Source organism: Thunnus albacares, chromosome 13, assembly GCF_914725855.1.
Source record: "Thunnus albacares chromosome 13, fThuAlb1.1, whole genome shotgun sequence".
Classification (NCBI taxonomy): Eukaryota; Metazoa; Chordata; class Actinopteri; order Scombriformes; family Scombridae; genus Thunnus; species Thunnus albacares.
In genome coordinates, this window is record NC_058118.1 from 1,657,556 (window position 1) to 1,685,215 (window position 27,660).

The 27,660-nt window shown below is 40.0% G+C and overlaps 1 protein-coding gene across 19 annotated transcripts in view; it reads left to right on the forward strand.

Annotated features, from left to right (window-relative positions):
* dlg2 (discs, large homolog 2 (Drosophila)) overlaps window positions 1-27,660 on the forward strand; it is a 182,547-nt gene that overhangs the window by 36,764 nt on the left and 118,123 nt on the right. For 16 of the 19 annotated variants that reach the window (XM_044369687.1, XM_044369686.1, XM_044369692.1 and 13 more), the window contains one exon: window positions 3,056-3,124. In XM_044369687.1, the coding sequence (XP_044225622.1) occupies window positions 3,056-3,124 (69 nt within the window). Of the gene's footprint in view, window positions 1-3,055; window positions 3,125-10,708; window positions 10,977-11,150; window positions 11,249-27,660 lie in introns of those variants that run through there. The other 3 variants (XM_044369689.1, XM_044369704.1, XM_044369703.1) reach the window with 3 other exon arrangements.

The window sequence follows — 27,660 nt, forward strand, 5'->3', positions numbered from 1 at the left end:
ATTAAGCTAACAGTTTGGAATTTTATTATAGCTACATTACAGACTGAACCACATAATTTACTGCATCTCTCTGTCAGTAAGGTTATTTTTTTGTGAGAAAAAAGTGTTAGTGAAGCTTTTAGTTGAGATTATTTTGTCACAGTACATTCAGGTAGTTGTGCTGAAGCTGAGCTGCTGCTGTTCCAGTTGCAGAATGATCATACTGTCCTCAGAAGTTTGTACTCCTGAGTCGAAATTTGAACTAGCGCATATACAAGTCCAAACTAACCATACATGGTATTGAAAAGGCCCTATGTCAAATTGTCTTCAGTCAAAGCCAGGCACACTTCCTGGGGGCTTGGTCGCAATGTGTCGCCACTTCCTGTATCCATCGTTTCAAAGTTTTCTAGTGTTTCATATGCGGTCCAGCCACATACTAGGTTGTGACCTAGTCTTGTTATACATGAAAGGTGAAAACAAAAGCACTGAAGTAATCACATTAGCTGCGTTCAGTTAAGAAAAATTACATGAATATTGTCAGGACTTTGCAGAGACATGAAGTTTGATAGCTTTTGTTAAAGGACCAGTATGTAAGATTTAGTGGCATCTAGCAGTGAGTAGGGATGCCACGGTGAGAAAATTTTCCCTCCGATTAATAAACTCATGACAACACCAGTGTTACTGGTTACACTGGACATTTTACAAGATGAGATATTCGTCGATGATGCTCAATAATTGTAGAGCGCTTACTTTGATCTTTAACATTAGCTCTTTAGATCTTCCCCTTACTTATAAGTAAGTGCCGGCGGGCTTCAGGCTGCTGCCAGTGGGTCCTCCTCCATATACAGCCTATCTGTGGTGCACATAGATGTGGGGCCAAGCCAGAGGATGACCTATGCTTAGAACAAAAAACACAGCAACCCACCTGCCATCCGGATAATGACACATTGCGAGCAGGCTGAGCAGACAGAGAGCGGGAGGGTTTCTGCCGAAACAAGGACCGAGACTCGCAGAGACATGACAGCAGCTGCTTGCTAACAGCTACGTGTGTTTACAGCAGAGAGCAGGAGGAAGGACAGACATCTCACCCCGCTACACTATGCTGTAACCCTGCTGCTGCTGCCGTCACGGAGTAGACACTTTCAGTTTATACATGTAGTGTCTGTCGTCCGACTAAGTATTGATAAGATGCTTAGTATTTTACAAATTAAAGTTTTTTCTTCTGTGGAAGAGGACCCACCCCCTGTGTAGATATAAAGGGCTCATTCTAAGATAACGAAAACACTTCTAACACATTTCTAGATTCTATTCAATTCTATTAGACACTACTTGAAATATGGAATATTATATTCCATTTCTGCCAAGTCCGTTCTGCTAGATACCACTAAATTCTACACACTGTACCTTTAACCAGTGCAATAATTATTTTACCCTTTCTGCTACAATTGACAGTCATTGCATAAGCATGTACAGTAATATACTGTAACACATAATAAGATCATAGATAATCTAATTGTAAGTTAAAGTCAGTTCCTAAATATATTCTATGTTACAGTGACAAACAGCATGTGCTCCACAGGTGCTTGTAACACAGTATTTTATAGTAAGTAGTGTTACTAAAACAGCAGGTGATGAGGTGAGGTTATTTAATAAGATAAGTTTAAAGATAATTAGATTAGATAATTAGTACCTTTTATAAAAAAAAAAGACAACAAATAATCTGAATTACGTGCTATCTCATTCTGTGAAATCTGCAGATTATGATGATTTTAAGCACAGTCGTACTTGTGAATCAGCAGTACATTTAATTTAAAACACTACAGTATTTCATGAACTGTAAAAATGTATACCTCTGCATGGCGTTATTCCTCTTTTCTCCTCTAAAATCTTATTTATAATAGTAAATTCGCCCAACTTTTTCAGTAGTATCATACACGTGAGGCGCTGTACGCTGAGGAAGCAACAGCATGATCTGAGGTGAACATGTTTGTGGACACTATTATGCCTTCTAATGGCCACGTGGGGGCAGATAGGCTAGCCATTAATGAACTGGAGGGGGTGCCCCGTGGCTTAGGGGTTCACTATCACTCCACAATCACTATATAAGAGAGGCAGTGAATGAGTGTGTAAAACTGAATGGGTGAATAAATGTGAAGGAGTTATTTTCTGGATTTGTGTAGTGCTTTTTATCTAAAAATGTAGTTTTATGTAATGTTAATGTGTATATTAGATATTCTACCAGTTTAGTTTGGCTTTTTTTTATCTTGTCAGCAGATCATGGCAGTGTTTTAGGTTTATCAGCACTTAAACAGCAGTAGACATGTTAGAACACATTAATGGCTACAACACACACAGTATACAATATGAACAAGATTGATGCACATCATGTCATTATTTCACTCCAGGCATGCACTAGGGCCTAGTTTTTATCTTAATATTATAAATTCTATATTTCTTGAATGGATTAAATCAACATAAAATAGTATTTTAAGTCAGAAGGGCTTGCTGTAAACAGAAGGAGGGATAAAGCAAGCCTGCGTGTACTAAGGGTTTGTAATATGTCTTAGTGTGCCAGGGATTTATTTTTGTTGCCACCGGCACATGTAGGCTTACGATACCGAGCTTCTAATTAAAGACTTACCAAAGCAACAGACAGACTGACCAGCCAATGATGACTCTATGTGTTATTGCCAGGTCTTGCATAACCCTTACAATTGCGTCCTGTTACTGCATTTAAAATAAATGTTACATACATTTTTATTTGCTGGTTAAAATTTAAAATTCCAAAAGTAACATTAGATTTATTTAACCAACGTACAATCAGAGCCTTTGACATGTCAGAGAATAGTGTCTTTTTGTATTTAATGTGGGCATTTGTAAGAATGCCCACATTAAAATGCTCACTGTCCCAACTCAAAATGAAGTGTTAAACCTCTCATACAGTACGCCAACTTTAGCTGGATGGTCTGGCATTCAAACTATAAGCTGGTTGTATCTGCAGGTACCTTGAGGTCCTTGTGTTACATTTTTAGTTTGGTTGTGTTGAGTAACTTGTGCACCTGTCTGTTGTTCCCAGCAGAGGGAGCAGAGCAGCTCAGAGCCCAGTGGGATGGAACAGGGAGAGAGCAGTGCCAAGACCTCTGAGGTGAGTTCTCTCTGGAAGCTCTACACTCTGTGTGTGTGTGTGTGTGGTGGTGTGTGCACAGTTGTATTAGGTTTTTGGGATATTTCTCCTAATTTGGGGCAATAAGTCACACCAAGCCACCCATTGTGTTTTCATCATCATTTTTGGTCCACTTCATTCTACAATCTGTTCTTTTCATCATCAGTCATGGCAGGATAGAACACTGCAGTGTAAGTCAGCCCAACACATCTTTTCCCAGTGTTATACTGTAACACCTCAAAGAAGCAACTTTTATATCCATAATCCCAACAACTATGAACCCACAAAAGTAAATAATATTATGTTCAAGCAAGGATCTTTGATTTTAGGGCTTGGGACTAGAATAAATATTGTAGTACCAATAATATCTCTGCCCTGTGGCCATCATTGATATGACATAAGCTAAACAATTTCTGTCAGTTCAAGTGCTTGAGAGCAGGGAATGACCAGTCTCAGTAAAGACGACAGTTTAATCTTTGCTCCTATTTGCTTGGGAGCAGTAAATGATATAAAGTATTTAGGAAGTGCAGAACTACTTTATTTAACATTTAAATTAAATATTTTCTGTGCAAATTAGGTTTGCTGACATTGGGAATCTTACGTGAATTGATTGCAAAGTAACATGAGCCAGAATGTGTTTTCTTAGTGCAGTTTCTTTTTTCTATACAGGAGGATTTGAAATGTGCAAACTTCAAAAATACATTCAGTTTTTTTTTTTACAGAATTTGAAAAATGTATTTGAGTTCTGGGAATAAAGTCAGAATTCTGAGATTAAAGTCAGAAAACTCAGAACTCAAATTTTTCACGTGGACCTAATCCTCTTCATAGTTTTTTTTGTTAGAAAACAGATATTTATAAACCTTCACCTGTGTTTTCTGTTAATAATACGCAGAATTTTCATTGATTCACTGATTAGATCTACAAGTACTTAACATTCCTGTCAGTCAATATGTTCATGTAATTAGCGTATGTATGTTTCCTGTTGGTCTGTGTGCGGTTCAGAAAAGCAGAGAGTGAGTGATGGATCTGTTGAAAAGATGACGATCTGTTGCATTTTTTATTATCCAAGTAAACAAACAACATAGCATTAAAATGTAAAGGAGCCAGTACAAACAGATGGCTGGAGTAAAATCAGATCTGATGATTTTTGGTCTCATTGTGAAAAAATAACAGAGGAGTGTGTTGGGGTCAGGTACAGGTCAGCCTCAAGGTGAAAGATTACACCAGGCTCTTGAGTAAATCCCCCCAGCAGGCTGTCTGAAATCTGCACCGTTGTTCATATATACAGGCGAATCCAAATTTGTCACACCTAGTCTGTAAATATGAGCAGCTGCTCTTACAAAGGAAGTTAAAGCATTCCTTCTCTCTAATGCAATAAGTCGAAGCTGCCTGAGCCGCATCACCTGAAAAGATTAGCTCTGTTGCTCTGGCAGGAGGAGTGTGAGAGAGTGAATGTGTTCAGTAAGAACGACGGGAGATTGGGAGTGTAGGGGCGCTGCTTCGTCCACAAATGAAAGCGGTTATCAAGGTCAAGTTCTGCAACACACCTCTTCACCAGGATTGCCGCAGCAAACAGGTACGAGAATGGTTTAAGCAGGGGAAATATGCTGAAGTTCAGAGGCTTATAGTCTCCAGAGACACAAGGTTTTAACTTTGAAGTGGCTAACGTTACCTGGAAGTTGGAATCTCACTGGCTGACCTGACAGGTTATTGAATCTTAATATACTGCACTAATAGACTGAGCCAGACCTTTTCAAAATGCTTGTCATGCTGTATGTTGTATCTACTGTATTTACTTTAGCACATAAATGTAGTCTCACACTATACTATGTGTGCAGGATGGATACATGGTTGTTAAAATGCATCTAGGTGGCTACAAAAAGAAATCTGTTGGTTGTTTTGTAAGGTAATATAAGGACAGACATTAGTAACGACATGAGACATTAGACTGTTAAATGCATCTGTGCTTTTACACTGCTCATTATGACAAACTTAACAAAATATGCGGCTTGATTTCTAATGGATAGTAAAACTAGGCCTTGAAGGTTAGATTTACTAATTTACTTAAGAGTGGATGTGTGAAACTGCTGTACTGTTTAATTAACCCTCACTTTTGAAAGGGCTTCTAATAAGTTACAATCAGTTTTGTTATCAAGTCGCTTTTTTTCAACTCAGAAAGGAAGAAATAAATTGCCAGATTAGTCCTGCTCAGCTGTATATAAATGTTTTGATGTCCAATTAAAGGCTCTGCACATCCACACAGGTGTTTGCAATCGCTCTGATTTGATTAGACCTTGAATCAGGTTTAATTTTTGTGGGACTGTGTTGGGAATGCACCCTTTTCACATTCTTATAATAATATTATTTATAATTACTTTATGTATAATTTATTATTACTTATAATATTGCAAATGTTGGATCATCTTTTAACAGCACAGATCATTTCTCCTGCTTTGAAATAATCATTCTTGCTACTGTTATCATGTGTCTGTGAGCATTACTCTAGATTGTGCTGCATTTGTTTTTGGAGACTTCTGACACCAATTCCATGTGGTGTTTATGTGGTATTTTGCTGTTATATTCTAGTGTCTCATAAAATGATTGGTAATGAAAGCGGTGAGCAAGTCTTGTGGACTTGAAGTAGTTCTGTCACTGTGTGATGACAATAAACATCTGGAGGCAAGTAGTTGAAGCTGTGGCTTTGGACAGCAGTGAAATCCGCAGCTCTCACAGGGTTACACAGCACTGATGTGTTGTGTCTTTTTTGGTGAATTGCACTTTCAAGTAATACACTTGTGGCTAAAGCTATAAATTGTCAGATCATATCCAGTTATCCATCAATTGTCAAATTACAGCAAGCTTAAAGGCTCATTGAAATAGTACACTTTATATGCACCCACACGTCCAACCAACCGTTCTGAACCAAAATTAACTTTGCTGTCATTGTTGTTCATTTGCAACAATCACTATCACCACAGCAGCCTTTCACTGTTTTATAAGTAGCTGTTAAGAAAACCATCAAATGATTTTAGTTTCATTCTGTCATTACTACTATCACCAGTAGTGCATTGCAGTCTTTGTGTATATCTGACTCATATTTGGTGCATCAATTTGATAAGAGGGATATGATGATGCAGCATTGTCAAAAAGAGCCACTAGTAGAGTGGTGGCACAGTCAGACCAGATCTCACTTCCCTATGTGGAATGGAGTGAATTGACCCACTGCCCTTGCTTCATACAGAATTCAATCTGATTGAACTTTGACATGAGTGATTGCAGGGCTTTCCAGCTGGTTTGAGGGAGGGGGTGGGATTGACCGCTCAACCAGGAAATGTTGTTTGTTGTTTATATTCTTGATTTATAACTGCACAGGCAAATACCAGTAGCAGAGAAGAAGAGATGCAATTTGACTGCAGTGAGTGCAAGAACAATTTTTATCAAACACTTTTTATCAAACACAGTGGTCACCGTTGCTCATTTTTCCAAAATTGAATGAACTTTTATGTAGACAGGGTTGGACTAATTGTACATGAGTGTTTATCATAAAAGTTTATCTAAATAAAGCTGCAGAATATCAACATATAAACACTGTTTACTTGTGAAATTTATGCTTTTTTTGCTCCACCGTAAAACTGGTCATTATTGGAATCCATTATTAATTAATGCTTTCCTTTGAGAAAAAAACAAACTGCTAACTATTTACAGCCACCTTTAAGTCTAAAGATTTGTGGCAAGTATTATTGTAACTTTAATTTTGGCAGCACAACAGAATGCTAAATATTAGAAAATGTAAGAAGAGACTTTCTGTAAGTGTCCTTTTGTCCCTGTATGTTATTAATTTAATTGGAAGAAAACTTTGCCCTCTTGACTTTCTGCTCATGTAATAGTAACATTGTGCACTGCAAAATTCATCCATTCTGTAGTCTCACATGCAGCCCTTCAGGCATTTCTAGATATCTACCTTGGGGACATGCATTAGTATGGGCTTATCATTCTCCATTAAACCAGTAGGTATTTACTGGAAGCTAACGCTAGCTAAATGGTAAAGGGTAAGTGGACTGCACTTATATAGCGCCTTTCTAGTCTTCTGAAAACATGAGAACCCATAGAACAGATAATAAGAACAAGTTTAAGCCACAGCAAACTTTTGTAATGTGAAAGGCTGTGTGTCATGGCTGCCATCAGTGACGATAAGCCCTGCCCATTGTTACACCCCCAAGCTGTGATTGGACAGTTGATTTTGGCATGGACTAGGTGGCTCCATCTCAAAAAAGAAAAAGAGCCATCCACCTCCTCATAAAAACTGAATGTTATGACTATAACTTCTGTTCCCTGAAGGAGAAGAATGAGGTACAACACATATAGTATGAGATATCACGTCCCCGCATGACCTGACTGAAGACGCCTCTGTTCATGCCTTTAAGGCAGATGATCGGTGGTGATGTACGTGAGGCCCTGCCTGCACATATATACATCCGTCATGTATTCACACCCCACAGAGCAGCCACCGAACCAGAGTCAAACCTCCAGCCCTCTAGTGCATCATAAACCCAGCAGAAAGGACAGGGTGAGCCACTGAAGGGGCTGTTACATCCAGACTATAAAACCGAACAAAAGTGTGTGGTGATGATCAACTGGCTACAGCACAGATATCACTCGCAGATACCCCTTTAAACAAAGCCCCTGGTCGAATGTGCCCTCACACCATGAGGCAACGGAAGACCTTTGCTGTTGTAAGTTAAGGAGATAGCCTCCACAATCCAGTGAGAAAACCGCTGTTTAGCCAGGCCCTTGCCCTTGGCCGGATTAGCAAAACAGAAAACAGTTGGTTACATAAATACACACCCTGGGTGCGGTCTATGTAGGCACGTAGCACATGCACAGAACACAGGGGATGCAACCTACTCTGCTCCTTGGATGCAAAATGAGGGTGACAAAAGCTCGAGAGCTCAAAAGCCATAGAGCTATAGGCTGTAGGGATACTCCTAGGTAAATAGACCGCATTCGGCCACAATGTAACCTTGGAACCATCTGAAGTGAAGTGGGTACAAGTGAGATTCACAGACAAAGCATGCTTTGTGAAGGTCAAATCAAGAAGCAGTGCAATTTTGTATGAAAGAAATTTAACATATCTGCAGAGTCAATGGTCTCAAATGGAGGCCCACAAAGAGCCTCAAGCAATAAAGCCAAATCCCATGAGGAGACGCTGGATTTAACCGCAGGCCTCAGCCAGCGGACTCCTCTTAAGAAACGCATGGCATGAGGATGAACACCTGGTGTCCATCAAAGCCAATGTGCCAACAGACAGATATAGTTGCCAAATAGACCTTAATTGTGGAAAAAGAGAGACTCTTATCTAGTAGCTCCAGAAGGAATGTCGAAACATCCACAACAGAGAGCACCGAAGTGGGAGTAAATTTCGGCCCTGACACCACTGCTCAAACACCTGCCATTTATAGGCATATAGGCTTCTAGTAGATGATGCCCTTGCACGTTGGATTGTTACCACCACACTCGAGGACAGCTATTAAGTTGGACATCTCAACAGGTAGGCATGCAGACACCACAGTTCTGGGTACAGATGAATCACCTCTCTTCCTGCTTGGGAGAGGAGGTCCCCGTGGAGAGGAAGCTGACAGGGCCTCGTCGCCAGCAGACTGATTACCTCAAGCATACCACAGCTTCTCCAGCCACTGAGGGGCTACCGAGATCAGGGACAGACCCTGCTGGCGCACCCTCTCCAGAACAGGCAATATCATTTCCACTGGGGGAAATGCATAGAGGAGAATGTTGGGCCATGGGTGCGCTAGTGCATCCATTTCCAGAGGCTCATTGTGGTCCATAATGGAAAAGAACAGGAGGCAGTGGGTATTTGCTCTGGAGGCAAACAGGTCCACTTCCACCCTGCTGAAACAAATCCATATTTGATCCACCACCAATGGGTGCAACCTCCTCTCTCTCACAAGAGGTCCCCCTCATGTAACAGGAGCATGGGACATGCTCTGGGACATGGGGAGGTCCCCCCCTCGGGCTCAGTCAATGCTCTCCAGGCATGGACAATACCCAGACAGACGGGACATTCCTTGTGCTGTCTTTTTTGTGCAAAGAGAAGCCACACCCCTGAGGACAGGGGTGGACAGAAGACTTTGTCTTCACCTGTTTAGGCTTGGTGCCCATACCAGATAGCCAGTGACTAACATCAACATGGGCTGTTAAGCTAACTTCAAACTGGCAGTAGCCTACTAAAGAAACTAACTAGCTGTAGCTAGCTTGCCTGACTCAGCAGAGGTGTTCTTAGCGAGGCGAAGAGTGTAAGAACTGATGGATTACTGTGGTGACAGATGTATATACAGTAGTGTCCAAAACTTTTTGACCCCACAGATTTTTTGGCCCCACATGTATGTGCAGGTGGGGCCTCACATACGTCACCACAGATCATCTGTCTTAAAGGCGTGAATAGAGGTGTCTTCAGTCAGGTCACGTGGGGGCGTGATATCCCATACTATATGTGTTGTACCAAGTGCATCGACTGAAAGGGAACTAACATGCTAAAGTGCTTTGTATTTCGATTGGCTGGTCTCAGCTGCCCTCTATAAAAAAATATAATAGTTAATGCATACATAAATATGTTTCTTTCTTTCTTTCTTTCTTTCTTTCTTTCTTTCGTTTGTTCGTTCATTTTATTGTATTTAGCCATTTTAAACCTTCCATATGGCTGTTTGTGGCGAATAAACATGGACTGCACAAATGGTCCAGCTGTCAAACAGTCCACTTCTTGCTCGTCACTGTGTTTGTCAGTGCTTGCAAGCTAGCAAGTACCCTGATTGTTTGCAAACAAGTGCAAAAAGCAACCTAGAAGATTGTCCAGAAATGTATGTGGCTTTGTGCCAAGCAGCACTTTGTTTTTGATTGTATCTGTAATGTGGATGTGAGGGACTTATAAAAGAGGGATCTCTAGCTGGTCAGTCCTGTGTTGCCTGGAATTCCACAATACCTTTTAAAGCAAATTGCTCGCTTCTCATTGAAACTGAATAAGAGTGAACTTCAGTGGGTCATTACTGTTAGAGAGCTCAGGCAATATTGGCCTTTTATTCAGAAAATAATTTGGCCAATAGGTAGTTCAGCAGTTCATTTATGCAGTTCATTTATGCTAGAGATGTTTATTCATTTGCAAATGATGTTGTTATGGGGACAACATAATCACTGTTGTTGTTTGGAATCTAAAAAACGTTCTGCATCCTTGAATTGCCATACTGGTCAAACCTCACACACACACACACACACACACACACACACATTCACACACACGCACACACAGAGGGCAGTGCCACCACTGCTCTGCAGATGAAATTAAAGCCAGTGTGTTATTATTAAGTTCCAGCAGTCTGCCACAGCGACTAATAGCCAGCGAGACAGAGAGCATGAGAATCTAATTCATTCCACCGAGCTGACGCGCTCGTCCTTCACTCTCTTCCCTCGCTCTCTCTCTCTCTCTCTCTCTCTCTCTCATCCCATAACGCTGCTTAGTCGCTCAGCCCGGAGACAGGAGAGAGAGAAAAGGAGAGGAGGAGATGATGAACAAGAAAACAAGAGACAGAAGATGAATGAAAGGGAGAAAAGCTAAGGATTGATTTCGGGTTGTTGGAGGAAGCCAGGCCAGCTGCTTAGCATCTTCAGTGTGTATGTGTGTTGGGTGATGACGTGCGCTCCGCTCTGAGATGGCGTTAGGAATCCTGATTGCCTTCAGTGCTGTGGAGGAGGCTTCCCAGTCTTCACAAGGGGCCCACATGCAGTAACGTCTGTCCGCCGTGGCTTCTCTCCCTCGCCAGCGTGTGTGAGTGTGTGTGTGTGTGTGTGTGCGCGTGCATGCGTGCGTGCGTGTTCTCTTCCTCTTCTCCTCCCCCTCTTTTTCTTCTTCTTCTTCTTCAGCAAACCCTACCTTTTTTAATCTTTCCTCTTGGCTTCTTCACACTGGTATCTTTTTCTCCATCTTTCTGCTTTTTTTTTACTCCAGTGGTGATATTAGTGGTGATGAATTTGAGCATAGGCTGAGAGCTCCTTTTTTGTCTGGCCAGCATGGATTGTCTTTGCATTGTCACCACCAAGGTAAGAGACACAGCACGAATGAATGATTCACTGGACCAGAGAGGGGATGACATGGACTGAGACAGAGAGAGTGAGCACTGTGGGAGAATGAGGCATGCAGTGAATCAGGAGGAAAGAAGCTCTGTCTACGTGTTGGTTATTTCTGAATGTTTCCATGTGCATGCATGTTTTTGACTTCATCATCACCTTGTTGCTTTGAGCTTTGAAGTAAAGAGTGGAATAGATATTTTTTTCCCTGTTGCCATAGGATGCTTTCACTTTATATATACTCTAGGTTATTATCTTCTGACAGAGTGACTTGTCATGTTTGGTCTGAGTGTGTTTGTGTGACAGTATGATTCACTTCTTGATGGTCAGCATCACTAGAAAGATCCCACCTGCCTGTCTGTTGAGATATGGCAGCAGAAGTTGGGTTAAACTTCTGTCAGCCGGCTCGCAGTTTTGCTGCAGCACTCTCTCACACAGCAAACCAGTACTTCTAAAAGCTGTGGAGTCCACGTGGCAGAGGCTTATTAGTGCATTATTATAATACAACACACAAATCCGGATGCTCAACTGCATTGTTTCATATGAGAAAATTACAGTAGAGTCACTCAGCTTACTATATGCTCTTCACTGTGCAAAATCAACATAGCATCACTGGGGAGAGGAGTCGTTCTGTAAAAACATCTCTCATGGCAATTCTTTACCCGAGGTAACAAATATGTTCTTGTACAGGGACACTATCTTTCTCCACTTAACTAATATGAAAAAATAACATAGGGTTTTTGTGCATGAGAATATGATGTTTTAACATTTTGTCTTAAATGATTATGGTTCCTTTTATACATATTGTACTTTAATTTCTTACATTATTCTATATAATGTAGGATTATATATGGTAGTTAGGCTATTACATATAATATATATGCTATGAGCTTTGCATAAGCATTTTTTATTTGTACATCATCCACATTTAACTATACCAGCAAGCAACATGATGCATCCATTGTACTTGAGTGCAGTAGTAGTGTTGTTGGAAGCTGATTATGTTTTAGTTGTGATAGTTTTCCTTTAGGTATTTCAGTGGCAACTTTCCTTTGAACACTTATTAAAGCGCTAGTTACTGGCCCATACAGCGATATGACATGACATATAGCAAATGGCCAGTTGCACCAAACTAACTGTAGTTTCGGTGTAATTTTTTTAATCTCAGCTGGGTGTTCCATGCTAGTCTTTTGGCTCTTCACCTCTGGGTGTGTTGGTCGCTCAGATGGTCCACCACTTTGGTGGAGACTGAAATTTCTCAGCCTTATTGATGGATTGCTATGAAATCTGGTACAGATATCAATGGTGTCCAGAGGATAAATTTGTAATTGCTATCTAGCACCATCATCAGTTCAAAATCTGTTCACTTTATGACCACATACCTCCATAACTAATGACATTCCCACCAGCCACAGCTGTACTTAACACTAACACTAATTAGTGTTAATTAGCAAATAATTAGCTAAACTGAGATGGTGAACATGGTAAATATTATTGGAGAAGGAGGTTGTGCTTCAACAGTGGGATTCTTGGTGGAGTGCTAAACCCGAAATCCAGTGAGCATGTTCCAAAAATATCTCACACATCTCAAATTTAACAAGTAAACATTATACCTGCTGAAGTTATAATAACAGCTTTATCAAATATTTTTGCTGTCAGAATGCAGGTAGCAACAGTGAAAGCAACGGTGACCTGGTTGCTCGTTAAGAAACAACTTTCCTACCACTTACATCACAGAAAGGTCACAGTCTGACTCTTGCAGTCTACATCCAACAAGACATTTACAGCCCGTCCTGGCTGGAAATGCTAAAGATGGACCATCTACCTCTCTCTTCCTTGCATGTTGTAGAGCACACGTGGAAGGAGCAGAGACTTCTGTCGTCAATTAGGATGCCGATTCCCTGAAAGCCGTGGTGAAATATTCACGCTTGCTTTTGCATGAAAGCCATTATGGAGTCAGCCTTAGTGTGCTGGCCTTCACTCAGAGTGCTTCATACGGAGTGATCCCCTTCTCTGGGAAGAAAGTGTAACATGAAATGCATTTTGTTGATGGAGGTCGTGATTTTCTTTTTCAAAAATAGTAGCTGTGGGAACTAAACAAAATGGCGAGAAGTTGCAGTTTGTTTGGACAATCATTACTTTTTCAGTGCAGGATGAATGGATGACTGTTTGTGTTATGGCAGCAGTTATGTCTGCATGTGTGTGAGTTTGTCTGTCTTAGATGGACAGCAGGGGTTGGACAGGGGTTGTTTTGCTCTACATCACTACAACATAAGATACAAACCCTTCATGGCTGCCAATGTTTTTCTGGTTTATCTGACAGCTTTCAACACATTTTGTGGTCAACTGTGGCATACATGCACATACAAAAACAGATGAGAAGGCAGTTGCTGTTAACTCTCCAGAAACATTCACAGTAGCTTGATGAGTAGCTCTGTGCTGACTTCTGACAGTAGGCTCTTTCACAGGAAGGTAACTTGGCAGCTAACTTTGAAAGCAATTAGAATAAATAAAGCTTTTGAACATTACTATGCTTTCAAAGAGAACTACGGAGTTTTGAATAGCTGTAATCAACATGTTGCTTACACAGTCAGGTGGAACTAGTGTTCATGAAAGAAAAATCACAGGAATAGCTAAACAAGAGCATCCACATGACTTTCAATCAAATTAATAATCAATCTTTTAACAACATTTCCAACTAACATTGGTGAACACATCAGCTGAGTTTCCCTGGATGGTTCAGTCTGTAGTGTTGGAGTGGGTCAGGTGTCCAGTGTCTCCATTGTGCAGCTCAGTTAGATATTAAGAAACGGCCTGGAAGTCTAAATAATAATTGTCTACCTGCCAGCATGGCTGATAAAGTAAGCCTTTATTAGTCCCTCCAAGAGGTTTTTTTGTGATTATTGTGATCAAATATGCTTGATTTTGCAAGGCAAGGTTAGTTCATTTGTATAGTATATTTCAACAACAAGGCAATTCAAAGTGCTTTACATAGAGCATAAAAGGCATGTGTGTGTGTGTGTGTTGTTTTTTTTCTGGTAAAATTGCAAGTCGAGGAAAAAAAAAGTGTTTTGTTTTTTTTTAAAGCTCATGACAAGAAGATCATGATTTCCTTGAGGGACTACTTTATCCAAAGAACCCAATTTTACCACTCTGAGTGTTAGTATTATTGAACATTGGTTACAGTTTAGTAAATGTTATTCTGAGTTCTTTTTGCCTTGTATTGTCATCCTGTGAGTGTGGTATCCTTTGAGGTCCTGAAGGAAATGGTAGCTCATCCCCGCTTGTATCATTTGTCTTGAGGATATTGACCTACAGATAGATATTCCACAACAAACTGGAAAACAGGACATTTCACTGGTTTCACATCCATCCATTTGTTTTCTATACTGGTTGTTCCGTGTGAGTCACAAGGTGCTAAAGCCTTTCCTAACATGCAGTGGGGAGAGGCAGAGTACAGGTTACTGGTCTGCCGCAGGGCTGACACATAAGAACTGTGTCCCAGTCCATATACTGGATCTGGAAGGACATGGCCCCTGTAGGTGGGTCCTTATGTGGATCTAAGGGCCAGGCTAAAATCATGCTTCCTCCTCATAGAGACCAAAACTGATGTATTCTTTATCTCGTTCAGTGATACAGTGCATGTGACTGACACTTGGATCAAATATCTAATAAATAAATTGCGGTCATATAATATGTTGAGGCAATGAGATGTCAAGGATGCAGATATAGTGGAAATGCACATTAAAAACACTGCACATTATAGTAGCAGTCATTCATTTTGGGAATGACAATATTTTCTTTAATTCACTTAATTTCTGACCTTCTGATGGTTTTGAGGGGGACTATAGTGCCATGTGAAAGTTGCTACTGTACCTGCAAAAAGAAAAATCAAATGCAAAAAGTTCATCCATCAAAAAATAATGATGTGGTCTGATTTGTGCCAACTGAGATACATCACATTTTACTAAGCAGCTTCTCCAAACTGTGATTGGTTCATATTGCATATTGTACTGTGGGGTGGACCAGGAGGTGTGTATGAATGCACTGTTAGCATGATTTATATAAGGTTTACATTATTATCAGCCCACACAATGCTAAACCAAAGATTAGATTTCCTCCTGCCTTTGAAACATCCACTCCTTATTGATACAGGTATCATGGGACAGGACTGCTGTGTGTCACACAGAAAAGCAGATCTGTAAAGGACTGTTGTGAGTATTTGCCATAATGACCTGACAGTGTTGATATCAGCTCTGCTGTATATACTGTGGCCAGTTATGCTCTCTGTAAGTACCTTGATTCATAATGAAAACACTGTACAGCAGTCATACTGAGCTCTTAAAAAGCTCCCCCCCCTTTATTGCTCATGTCATGAGATCCCGTATGACACTATGAATATTATATTCAGCTCTACTACCTCAAGTATTCAGCTCTCTATAATGAATGTGCACAGCATAATGATATGCAGTTTTCACTCCATAGCCATGTTATGTAATGCTTCGGGGGCATGATGAGTACTGTGCTGCAGTTCAGCATGAGAGGAAAATAGAGGGGCGAAAAAAAAAAAAACCACAGGAAGAAACCACTCCTACATGAGTGTGTTGATACTCTGCCATTGTTGCTGTTTTTAGTTCTCTCATCTGGATTCTGACACCCTTTTGGTGAGGTAATGCAGCAGAGGCTTCTCTTTCATGCTTTTGTTGAAAACTAACACACAGTAGACAGGTTCAGTATATGTGACAGACCACTGCATGGGTTAATGGTTGATGTGGTAGAAGCAAGAGCTTGTTATTTGTTATATCAATTAATCATTTGAGTCTTTTTTTTAAGAAAAAAAGAGTCAAAATTTTCTGATGTCAGCTTCTCAAATGTAAAAATGTTCTGGTTTATTTAGTCTTCTATGATAGTAAACTGAATATCTTTGAGTTGTGGACTGTTGGTTGGGACAAAAGAAGACGTTTGAGGTTGTATCTTGGGCTTTCGGAAACAGTGATCGATATTTTTCAATTTTCTGACATTTTATAGACCAAACAACTAATTGATTAATCAAGGAAATAATCGTCAGATCAATCAATAATGAAAATAACTTAATAAAAAGTTGTCCCAGTAGCCCTAGTATAATGGGAAGTGTAGGAGTACCTTTGTGAATTTGTTGGTAAATGGTAATGGGCTGCATTTATATAGTGCCTTTCTGTATAACCACCGACCACTCAAAGCGCTCTACACTACATGTCACATCGACTCATTCACACTCACACTCATGGCAGAGACAGCCATACAAGGTGCCAACCTGCTCATTAGGAGGAGTTTTAATCATTCACACACACACTCACACACGTATGGCACAGCACACACACTCACACACATATGGCACAGCCTTTGGGAGCACTTTGGGGTTCAGTATCTTGCCCAAGGACACTTCGACATGTGGACTGGAGGAGTCGGGAATCGAACCAGCGATCATCTGATTAGTGGACGACCCGCTCTACCTCCTGAGCCACAGTCACTGCTGATTTATAATTGAACGTATTCCATCTTACTGATGTTTGGAGCTTGGCAACTATCAAATTATGTCATTTTAAACGTAGCAATATATATATAAACACAGCTGACATGCTTTACATCTCCATTAAATTTAGTCAGATCAGCACAAGTGTAGTTTGGCTGTGTGAAATGCCCTTGACCTCACCAGAGTCCTCTGTTAGCACTCACTTTTAGCCTTCACCCATTTAATCAGCCCCTAGAAACCTGATGAGTGGACTTTGTGGCGAGTCAATAACATTGATTCACCAATTACAACTCAGGAAACAGACAGAATGAGTGAACTAAGGTTGGAACAAGAAGTCTTTGTTGTCCTTTATGTACTCATGGATGCATGAATAGCAGGTATGCACACATTCCCTTCTATACTAACAACTTGACAATAAATAATCTCACAATGAAGGTCTAAAATTGGAGTGGGCTTACAGAGGTATTTTAGTCAGGAGCCACACAGGAGATTCCACGTTACATGAGGAGTAGTTATCAGGAGAAGTGGAGAGTCTTGTGCTTCAGCCCATTGGCTCAGTCTGCCTGCTCTCCACTTTCTTCACCTTTTCTATTTTTTCTTGCATTCTTTGCTATTGCAGATAGTTGACTGTCAGTAAGCCCCTCTGGGTGTGAACAACACATTTTATTTACACCCCACAAGCTTGAAAAACACATTCCCGACTGTTTCTCGGTTTACTGTTTAAAAATATCACAGTTTGGGTTTAATCCTCAAGACTTCAAGTTGTTTTGAAGTGCTATGCTGATCTAAACCTCCTCACACTATGTAGGACACTGGACCGGTCAGCGGTGTGACCTCTGTTGAAAACACTGACCGCTAGCACCCTATAGAGAACAAAGCATCCCACTGTTGCCTCCCCTTTATCTCAAAATAGACATTGTCTTTCAAGGCAAATGGCTAAAATTGTGATCTTATTTTTGAAGCAGCTAGTAAAGTAATTCATTTCACCATTTAATGGAACAACGTTGTCAGAATTTTTGTCAATTAATAGACTGATAAATAGACTTGGAAAACATATTGTTGTATATTGCAGATTATGGTTATATAATGTATATGTTAGTAGAATAGAATAGTATACAGTGATGTAAGACTGATATGAATTTGGCTTGGGTGGTATCTATTTTTTCATACCTTTATACCCTCCTGACATTTCACCAGGGTACACGGCTGTATTTGTGTTTAAAAAAGAAAAGAAAAACGTAAAAGCTGAACTGCTGGTCAAAGTCATTGTAGCCTACAATGCTGTGTGTCTAATATGCAATTAGCCCACTTAGACAAGTCTTGCTGGGTTTGAATACTTATGGCCCATAGCATAATGAATAGATAGGAAATAAGAGCCCTTCTTCCATAGATTCTTGCTGGAGGACTTGATGACACTTGTTGCTGTGGCAGATAGCGACACATCAGTGGGCTGGATGGAGATGATGTGTGGGTGGTGGTGGCAGACTGGCAATTGAATTAAAATCATGTAGCTAATAAACTGCTCTTGCAGTTGGAAGTAGTCATCTCAAGATGAATTTATATGTGGCAATATTTTAATGATTCCATATAGGGCTGTCACGGTGAGGGAATTTCTCCTGCGGTGATGTAGAGTGGCCCAACAGCACGGTATGTGGTGTTAGCGCCTTTTTTTTTTTTAGTGAAAATCAAAGTATGTTAGTCTGATTATGTGTCAGCCGAATGGAGCCGACACATTCCACACATTCTATGGAATAATGTTTTAAAGTGTGATAACACTTTAAAACGTGTTGTGTCAGGAAACAATGTTGGCCTACAGCCGAGTCCCCTTAAACCTGGGTGTTACGAATGAAGTCTGGCAGGATGCACCTTTAGATTGTATGATCGGTAGAAAACTATTTCACCTTGCAGGTTAAATGACAGCCCTCTTGTGGCTGTAGTATGACGGGAGCAAAGGAGGAAGCAGTGCGATGTTATTATAGAGCAACAAAGTCCATGTAGGGAGCAGGTAGGGGTAGATGGCTGGGTCAATGAAACATCAGAATTTAACTCTGCAGATTGATGTTCATTTCTCATTTCCAACTGTGAGTCAACACTGATTTTTTAAAACCATGACCATGGTTATTATTGTAACCATGAGAACAAATAACCTAGGAGTAATTTTAACCCAAACCACAGTGTTCTCCTAATCTTAACAAATCACCTATTTAAACACAACACATGATATTTCCCTAAACCTAATCAAACCTTAATCATAACGTTCATAAAACTGATTTATTTATTTTTATTTTTCAGGAACTGAAATGTGTGCCAATAAGAACAGTGGGGACTCGTTTCTATGGATCTGTAAGGTGGCATTGTTTATACAGTCTGTATTCTCATTCAGCCACACCTTTCAGTTGGATAAAATACAACCCATTAGTGCAAGGATCAGAAATAAGGTTCAACCATGGGCCAGTTTTTTCAGGATTTTTTGTTGGAGGGCCATTAACCAGTGCAGAGGAAACACAGGACGATATGTTCTGTTCATTTATTTTTATTTTTCCCATTAGTAAGTGAGGGCTTACTTTAATACTCATTTGGCTAAAAGTGGCCCTTATGTGAATAGATGTTCTATGTTGCACTTGGAGACTAGAGACGCACATTATTGGTTAAAAAATGGCATCAACACACAACAACATTTCTGTTCAACTGCTACCTGTTTGTGTTTGTGAAGAAACAAACATTTGGGGGTTGTTGGATAATATGGAACAGAATGAACTCAGCAGCCACACATTTCTCTGTTCTGTATTTCTCTGTTTAGTGTCTGCAGGTTAGGCTAACCCATTGTTGCTAACTTTGGAGCTAAGCCCCTTCACTTTTCCAGCATTTGGGGAAAAAACAGACATGATTTTTCTTGGTCTTGTTTTTCATTTGTCTGCTTCTCACTCTCTCACTCAACCACTCACTTGCTACGCACACACAGTATGAACTGTCCTATTCCTTAAAAGGAGCTATGCTACCAAGAGTTTGCCAGGCAACGACACAGAGGTTAACTCACGTTAAACGTACAGCACTGCACAGACTCCCAAACACTATTCATTTCCGAATGAATGGGTATTTGGTAAAAGTAATTAATGCTTTTTTCTCTTTCGCTGTACAGCCTTATGTTAGGATAAGTTTAATTTTGGTCAAAGTAAAAAACTGGCATGCCAAATTGTTCATAATTAATATAGTTACACATTTTATAAAAATGGCTACATTTCATATCGACCCAAAGGCTATTCTACTGTCAACAAACAAACAAACAAACAAACAGATGGAGGAAGTCCTTATCTTTTTCATGGATTGCAAAGTTTGAAAGGCAAAACAGCCTTTGTGTTTCACTCCAAGCCATTTCCCTCACATCTTACGGCATTCTGTTCCATATAACAGCCTCCTGATGTATCTAGAGGTCTGACTTCTCCGTTATGACCTGCAAATTAACTTTTACAGCCTCTGTAGTCAGGGACACAAGAAATAGCAAGTGAAGCTCTGACAGACTGCTCAACCTAACGCTTCTTTTCAACAACAGAGGAGCACGTCCTCCCAGAACATTTGGAAACACCACTGATCTCTGGCACCTTCACTATCTTTATTTTTTACCACACTTGACAGACCATCTCTGTGTTGTATGGTCATTGTATTTCTGCCCTCAAAGATATGTTGAAGCCTGCAAGGAAAGAAATTGTTGATACAATTTGAGATTATTATAACGTTAAAGACCGTTTTTATACACGCACACACCAGATTCATGTACTAGTTTCTCAGAATTACCCAGAAAATATAGAGATGCATCACTCTATTAGTGTGTCTATCTCTGTCTATCTGTCTGCCTGTGAATTACACAGTTTAAGCTAATGATTTGTGTTAGAAACTGGCCATGATAGAAACCAAATCCCCTGCAACAATGATAAAACTTTCCTCCCACTACAGGGCAGCCTGCTGGGTAGATTTGTGATCGGTTGTGTTGCCTGGAAACAGCACTGCTTCTCTATAGGGGTGAGGAGGACTGACTTTCTCGAAAGGGCAAATACTCAGATGTCTAATGATTCTGTTTGCACCCAGTTCAGTGTCTTTAGTTACAAGTCAGATCATTGTCATGAGTGAGATCAATGAAGTGGATAAGTTGTCAGATGGTTAATTATTCAGACTCATTAGGAATTGTACAAACACTGATGTGAAATTAAGAAGAAGCACCATGCTCTTGACATTATAAGTGCTCTGAGAAGTGCTTTTTGCTCTCCCCCCATTGTCAGGCTTATGTTAAGGAAGATTATGTTAGTAGCGTGTGCACTGGAGGGATCTTTTCGTCTCAGTCCCAGAGGTCAGTCTGCCAAGATCTTCAACCAGCCATTCCTCCTCCATCACCAGAGGATAAACAGAGTCTGCCATGTCTGCATGTGGATGGGAAGCTTAGATTACTGTAGCACTGAGAGTGAGGACTCTGAGTTTAATACATGTGGTAAATTACAAAGAGATGTAGAAATGAGAAATATGCCCCGAGTAAAACTTCCTTACATTAAGTGCTATCTATGTAATAATTCTCCATAAGCAAAGAAAGGAATATACAGTATGACAAATGGTGATAAAATTATGCCTACCACATGCAGGAAAACCCTTGAAAATGAAAAGAATAATCACATGCACACAAAAGACTGCAATCTGTCTGAACAAATGTCAGTGGCTTATGAAGGGAAACATGGAGGTCTATAAATTTTCTATAGATGGGAGACTAAGATTAGATGCAGTAGGTCAAAGTCTACATCGTGTTGTATAACAGAAAAGAATTATACTTCCCAGGATTATATTTCAGCAATTTATTGAGGAACCTTCCTGCAACTGCAGAGAAATAAACTCTTCACAGGGTTTCTCTTGTATACATGCTCACTGTGCCTCTGCAACACCACAAATAAAAGTCAAAAAATGCTCCACTGTCGCAGACATGGTCACAATCATTCTCTCTAGCATTTCAAGCTACATGGCAGCCCTGCTACAGCCTTGCCTCGAGAAACCTCTTATCTTATTAACAGAATAATGCATGATAATAAATAAAACTTAATTGAAAATAACAATACATTAATGTTATACTTGTTTAAAGTAACTGAACATAACATATACAGCAAAAATACTGAAAATAAATGGAGCAAAGCAAGTGCATGCCCTCCATGGGGAAAAGCCCTTAACAAAAAGAGGAAGTAAAACATTAAGTACAGTTTGAAAAGTAAAACTATTAAAATGCAGACTATTCCCCTTTATAGTGTACAAATTATACAGATACACATATTTACCCCATAAAGAATTGTTAGCAACATTTGAGAATTAAAAATTGAAATATAGAAAGAAAGTTTTAATCTGTAACCTTCAAAATCAAAGCTTCCCCTTAGTAACAAACATCATTTTACAGGAATGTATGATGTCCTGTTCATAATTCAGCCCAACAACATGCACACTACTACACATGAACTACAGACAGGTGACAAAATAAAGGAAATACTGGTCCAGGTCTGAATGCTTGACCCCTATAATGAGGGGATCTGGGGGCTCTGTTATGCTGTGGGGGGCATTTTGCTGGCATGGTTTGGGTCCACTTGTCCCCTTAGAGGGAAGGATCACTGCAAATCGATACAAAGTTGTTCTGAGTCATCACTTTTATCCTATGATGAAACATTTCTATCCTGATGGGGGTGGTCTCTTCCAGGATGACAATGCCCCCATCCATAGGCCACGAAGGATCACTGAATGGTTCAATGAGTATGAAAATGATGTGAATCATATGCTACGGCCTTCACAGTCACCAGATCTCAACCCAATTGAACACCTATAGGAGACTTTGGACCGACATGTTAGACAGCGTTCTCCACCAACATCGTCAAAACACTAAAGGAGGGAATATCTTTTGGAAGGATGGTGTTCATCCTTCCAGTAGAGTTCAGAGACTTGTAGAATCAACACATTAGTACATTAAAGCTGTTCTGGCAGCACGTGGTGGCCTAACACCTTACTAAGACACTTAATGTTGGTTTTTCTTTTAATTTGTCACCCGTGTCACACCTGTATGTGTTATGTATATGACAACAATATCAGTCGACCAATATCAGGTCATATAGTTTGCTGTTCAACTAATATACAATATGAACGTGGATAAGTGTTTTATCTGACAAAGAATAAAACGTTGTTATGTGATGATCAAAAAAAAACATTAAATGGAGTTTTGTGTACCTCGTCTCTACTTCAGCCTGTCAGTTGAGGTCAGTAAAGTGACCCAGTGCTCTGCTGTATCCAACTCCAGCTGCTACATGATATTCACAAGCTGTGTGGTTTGAAAAACAAATCACGAAGACAACCTGACAGAAAAATCATGTTTTTCCCCTGTCTTGAACTACAAGGTTTACTGAGATTGAATTTAAATATCTGCATCAAGTTTTAAAAGGATTGATACTCAATAATGATAGAGTTGGAAAAAAATATAGTACTTGATGTGAAACTTTGAGTCAGAATCATTGTAGTTCGCCCCAAATGGATGAAAACAGAGTGTGCAGAGTGGTGGACCTGAGCTCACTCTGAGAGGTTTTGACTTGTAGTTTCACAGCCATCCGTATGACCCAGCTTGGATATTTTGCTGTGGAGTAGTTCAAAGATGATAGTCAGTGATAGTTAACTTAATATCTGACTCCTGTACTGTCTCTTCGGTAGCACCTCTTGCTGTCCTCTGCCTTTCCTACCTGTTTAGAGGTGTGAAATATGGGAGGGGGGAATTAAGATTTATACAAGTAGCTGTTGCACCTGATTTATCATTGTGGACTGACCACTGCAGAAGAGGACACTGTGTCTGAAATTGAACATCTGGGAAAGCAGGTGTAAAATCTGTGGCAAGCAATGGAGAGAAACATAAGACAAGAAAGCAGCAGTGCAATCTTGTTATTCTTCACACAGTGCTACGTCTCCGTTTCCCACAGTGGCTTCCTTCTTACTTTTCTTGACATTTAATTGCGCATAGCAGCTCCAGTCCAGTGCCATATGATTGACACAGCCAGTAACACTTATAAAGCTGTTATATTATATTGTTATCACTGTTGTTTTTATTATTATTATTATTATTATTATTATTATTATTATTATTATTATTATTATTATTATTATTATTACTATTGCTTAAAGAAATGAGCTGATAACATCAGGCTATTTCATATTTCCTCACATAGGCCTATAGCTTTTCCCTTGCTGGATGAATATGCACTTGCAGTTCCAAAAGTGCCTCTTCAACTCATATTCCAAGTTCAGCAGCAGAAAACACTTTCTTTTGTGCTCCATTGCTTTCCAGACACATGCAACACGTCAAAATAGTCCAGCCTCAGATCTTAATTACCAGCACTTCATGCAAATCAAATGAACTGTTCTGTTTCTGCTCTCATCTACATCTGTAGTCTTATAAAAACACTAATTTGAAAAAATGAGGTGCAGAAAAATTTTGCGCACTTGATGGTAATTTACAACAAGCTTAGTAGATATCTTCCTCAGTCTTTTGTCTGAGATGCACAGATGAGTCTTTATTCCAGGTGTCAAAAGGGAATTTTATTTCAAATGTATTATGTGGGAAAGCAGAGCAAATTATGGTGGAGTGCATGCTGAAAATGTAGAATCATTTTAGAGTTTTTTCCATAAGTCTACTTGTCTTATTTATGATGATGCAGACAGCAGTACAAACCTGCTCTGTTGTTGATCTGTTTTGTTGAAACATGCACAGAATATTTAATGTACAAATTTGAGAATACATGTAAAAAATGGATAATAGGATAATGACTGACTTTCAGTGATAAAGGAATAATGATAGCCTCATAAGGATCATTCTATAGTATTATGTAAATCATCTGAAGAGTACCGCTGGAGCTCTGAGGGATTTAGTGGCTTTGATCAATAGTTCTAGTGAGTTGTCCCTCCATACATCAGAAGGTCTGACATCTTATCAAATACAGCGTGCTGCCAGGTATCTCATACATTCAGCAGTGCCAAGTAACTGGCTGTATTCAGGATGCCAACTTCAGTCATTTCTGAATAGTTTTATCTTCATTCCAACTCATCCACCCCCAGATTTCCTCCTCCACCTTTCTTCCTCACTCCTTATTCGAACCCCCACTCTCCTCCTCTTCCTCCCTCAGCTCAACTTCACTCTCTCTGAGGAAGAAATAAATAAATAAGGAGTGTAGGGGGCGGGGGATCCATTTGCTTCTCCGTTCAGTAATGCTGCTGAATCGATGGACAGTTACCACGGTAACAGGAAGGCTTGCACCAAAAATATTCTATACAACATCTTTAATACCTCCCCCTACATTCAGCTTGCTGACTGGTGCATCTTCCCACATACACCACTATTAAACTCACTTCCCAAAGCAGGTGGCATGTTGGTGCTGTCTGCTGTAAACCTTGTGACTGCTAATGAGAAATTAAAAAATAAAAAGAAAGAAAAAAATAACTAAAAACACTACACTTTGTCTAAATGTGTCAAACCTGAATCTTATATATAGTATGAGCAGGAACATTATTCAGGAGTGTCTTGTTCACTCCTGCTGTAACAAAAAGCTCTCTTCTCATGACTTTGATCAGGTTGTTACTGTTGCTTGTACTGAACCTTTTTTGCGCAGTTTCTTTAAACATACAGTACAGTACACAGTATAGCCAACTGACTTTGTTGCCTAAAGGTATCTGAGGTAACCTCAGGTGTGAACTAGCTGCAAAGCTAATGCAGCATCGTGCCGCAGCTGCTACATGATACTGTAATAATTGGATATCTAGATCTACAGTACTCACACTGGGACAAAATGCATATTAACTTAATAATAATAAACTTTATTTACATAGCGCCTTTCCAAACCATCAAAATCAAAATGTTACATAGGTAAAAGAAAATTGAAACAATTCATCAGTACAACTGAATTAAATCCAGCAAATAAAAGACATAGAATGAAATACAAGAAAATACCCCAAATACAATAAAAGAAGATAAAAACAGTGAAATCCACAGAATAGGTGAAACATATTGGAACTGGAAAAATCAAACTCTGAGCTAACATTCATAAAAGGCTGTTTTTAAAAAAACGATTTTGAGAAGTGAATTAAAAGTTTGTACAAGCCTCATATCCTCAGGCAGAGTTCCAGAGCTGAGGAACTCTGACTGCATCTGGTCAACTTTAGCAGGGATTCAGACTGAAAACAGCTGTGCACTAAAAACAGTGCGGGCGGCTGCATTGTTGGGGGCGTGTTTTTTAAACTGAATCCATGTGATCAGTGAAATTTTCAGAGTAGCTGCTGATCCCAGTCTTTCCTGTTCTTCATGCCATTTAGTGCCTGTATTCGTGCACATATTGAGCATATTAAATTCTCTACACTATTGTTTCTGGCTGCAGGTTTGACATTTGCAGACAGAGAGCTAAGACTGTTCTATAAAGAGGTGATTACCAAATTATTTTCATTCAGCCGGAGAAAGTTTCGGGACATCCAGCACTTGATTTTTGAGAAACAAGATATTAGGTGATGTAAGTTGGCTTCTACATTAGTTTTGAATGTAACACAAATCTGAGGACCATCCACATCTCAGTGGGATTGGAGCATGTATTTGTGGATAATATGACCTACTGGACAACAGAGGACAAAACCAGTCAAAGGCAGTATTCCTGATGCCAGTCCATCTTTCAAGGACATAGCTCCTGTTAGTGTGTGTCAGCTCAGTATTGCATAAAGTTTTAGCATATAATTAATACTTTGTGTATTTTTCCAAATGGGGCAACAGTACAGTATGTAGATAAACAAGATGTTTCTGTTTCTCTTCTTTCATGCACAGTCTTATCTTTCAGTTCAGAGTTTTGAGTTTTATGTTTTCTAGTTGTTGTAAGAAGCACTCTCCCTCTGTTGAAACCTTCACTGGTGAACTGGTGAGGTGCTGCTCTTTTGATTGTTCTTTTTTTTTTCTTCAGAGCACACTGTGGACAGTGTGGAGTACCGCTTGTTAAGTATTGCTGTGTGTGTGTTAGTGAGAAAGAGACGTTGAGTATGTATACGGTGAGAGAAGAAACATTTTATCCAAGATGGTGTGCAACATGCTGGAAATAAAAATAGTACTTAAAGTGCACATTTCTCTCTTTCTCGCTCTCTCTCTCTCTCTCTCTCTCTCTCTCTCTCTCTGTCTCTCTGTCTCTCTTGCTCACACACACACACACACTTCTACTGATACAGAATGCCAAGCGTCATTCAATTCACATTTGCACATCTTTGTGTATACACGCTACACGTTTGTCCTATTTTTTTCTGATCTTTTAATTCCCAGCGACTCCTGCACATGTTGATCTCATTCAGCCAGCACACTCTCCTCTGTTTGCTTTCTTCTTCGTATGAGATAGACATTTTCACGCCCCCCCCCAACCCCCCCCCCCCCCCCACCCCCCCCCCCCTTGACAGTTCAGTCCCGCCTGCTTGCCTGTGAGCTGCGATGGAGCTTTGCTCCAAGTGAAGGGTCTTTGGTGTTTTAAATTTCACCACAGAAAAAGTGGTCTTGCTGCCTCAGTGTGGTACAATCAGAGGAGTATTTCTCTCACTCAGGGATGCTACTGTACCACCTCCATCTCATCTGATGCCACAGCTCTTTTCTTTGCTTTTTGTTTCTAATCCTTGAAGAAGATTTTAGCAACTATCCTCCAGCTCCTCATGGTATTACAACACTGCCATGTTTTTTGCATGCTACTGTGCTCTGAGATCAGACATGCAGGTAAGGGACTTCCATGAGTGTGTGTGTGTGTAAGTGTGTATGAAGCAGGGTAGTGTGGTGGGGAGCATGTAATTCCAGGTGAAGCCCAATGAGGGAGCT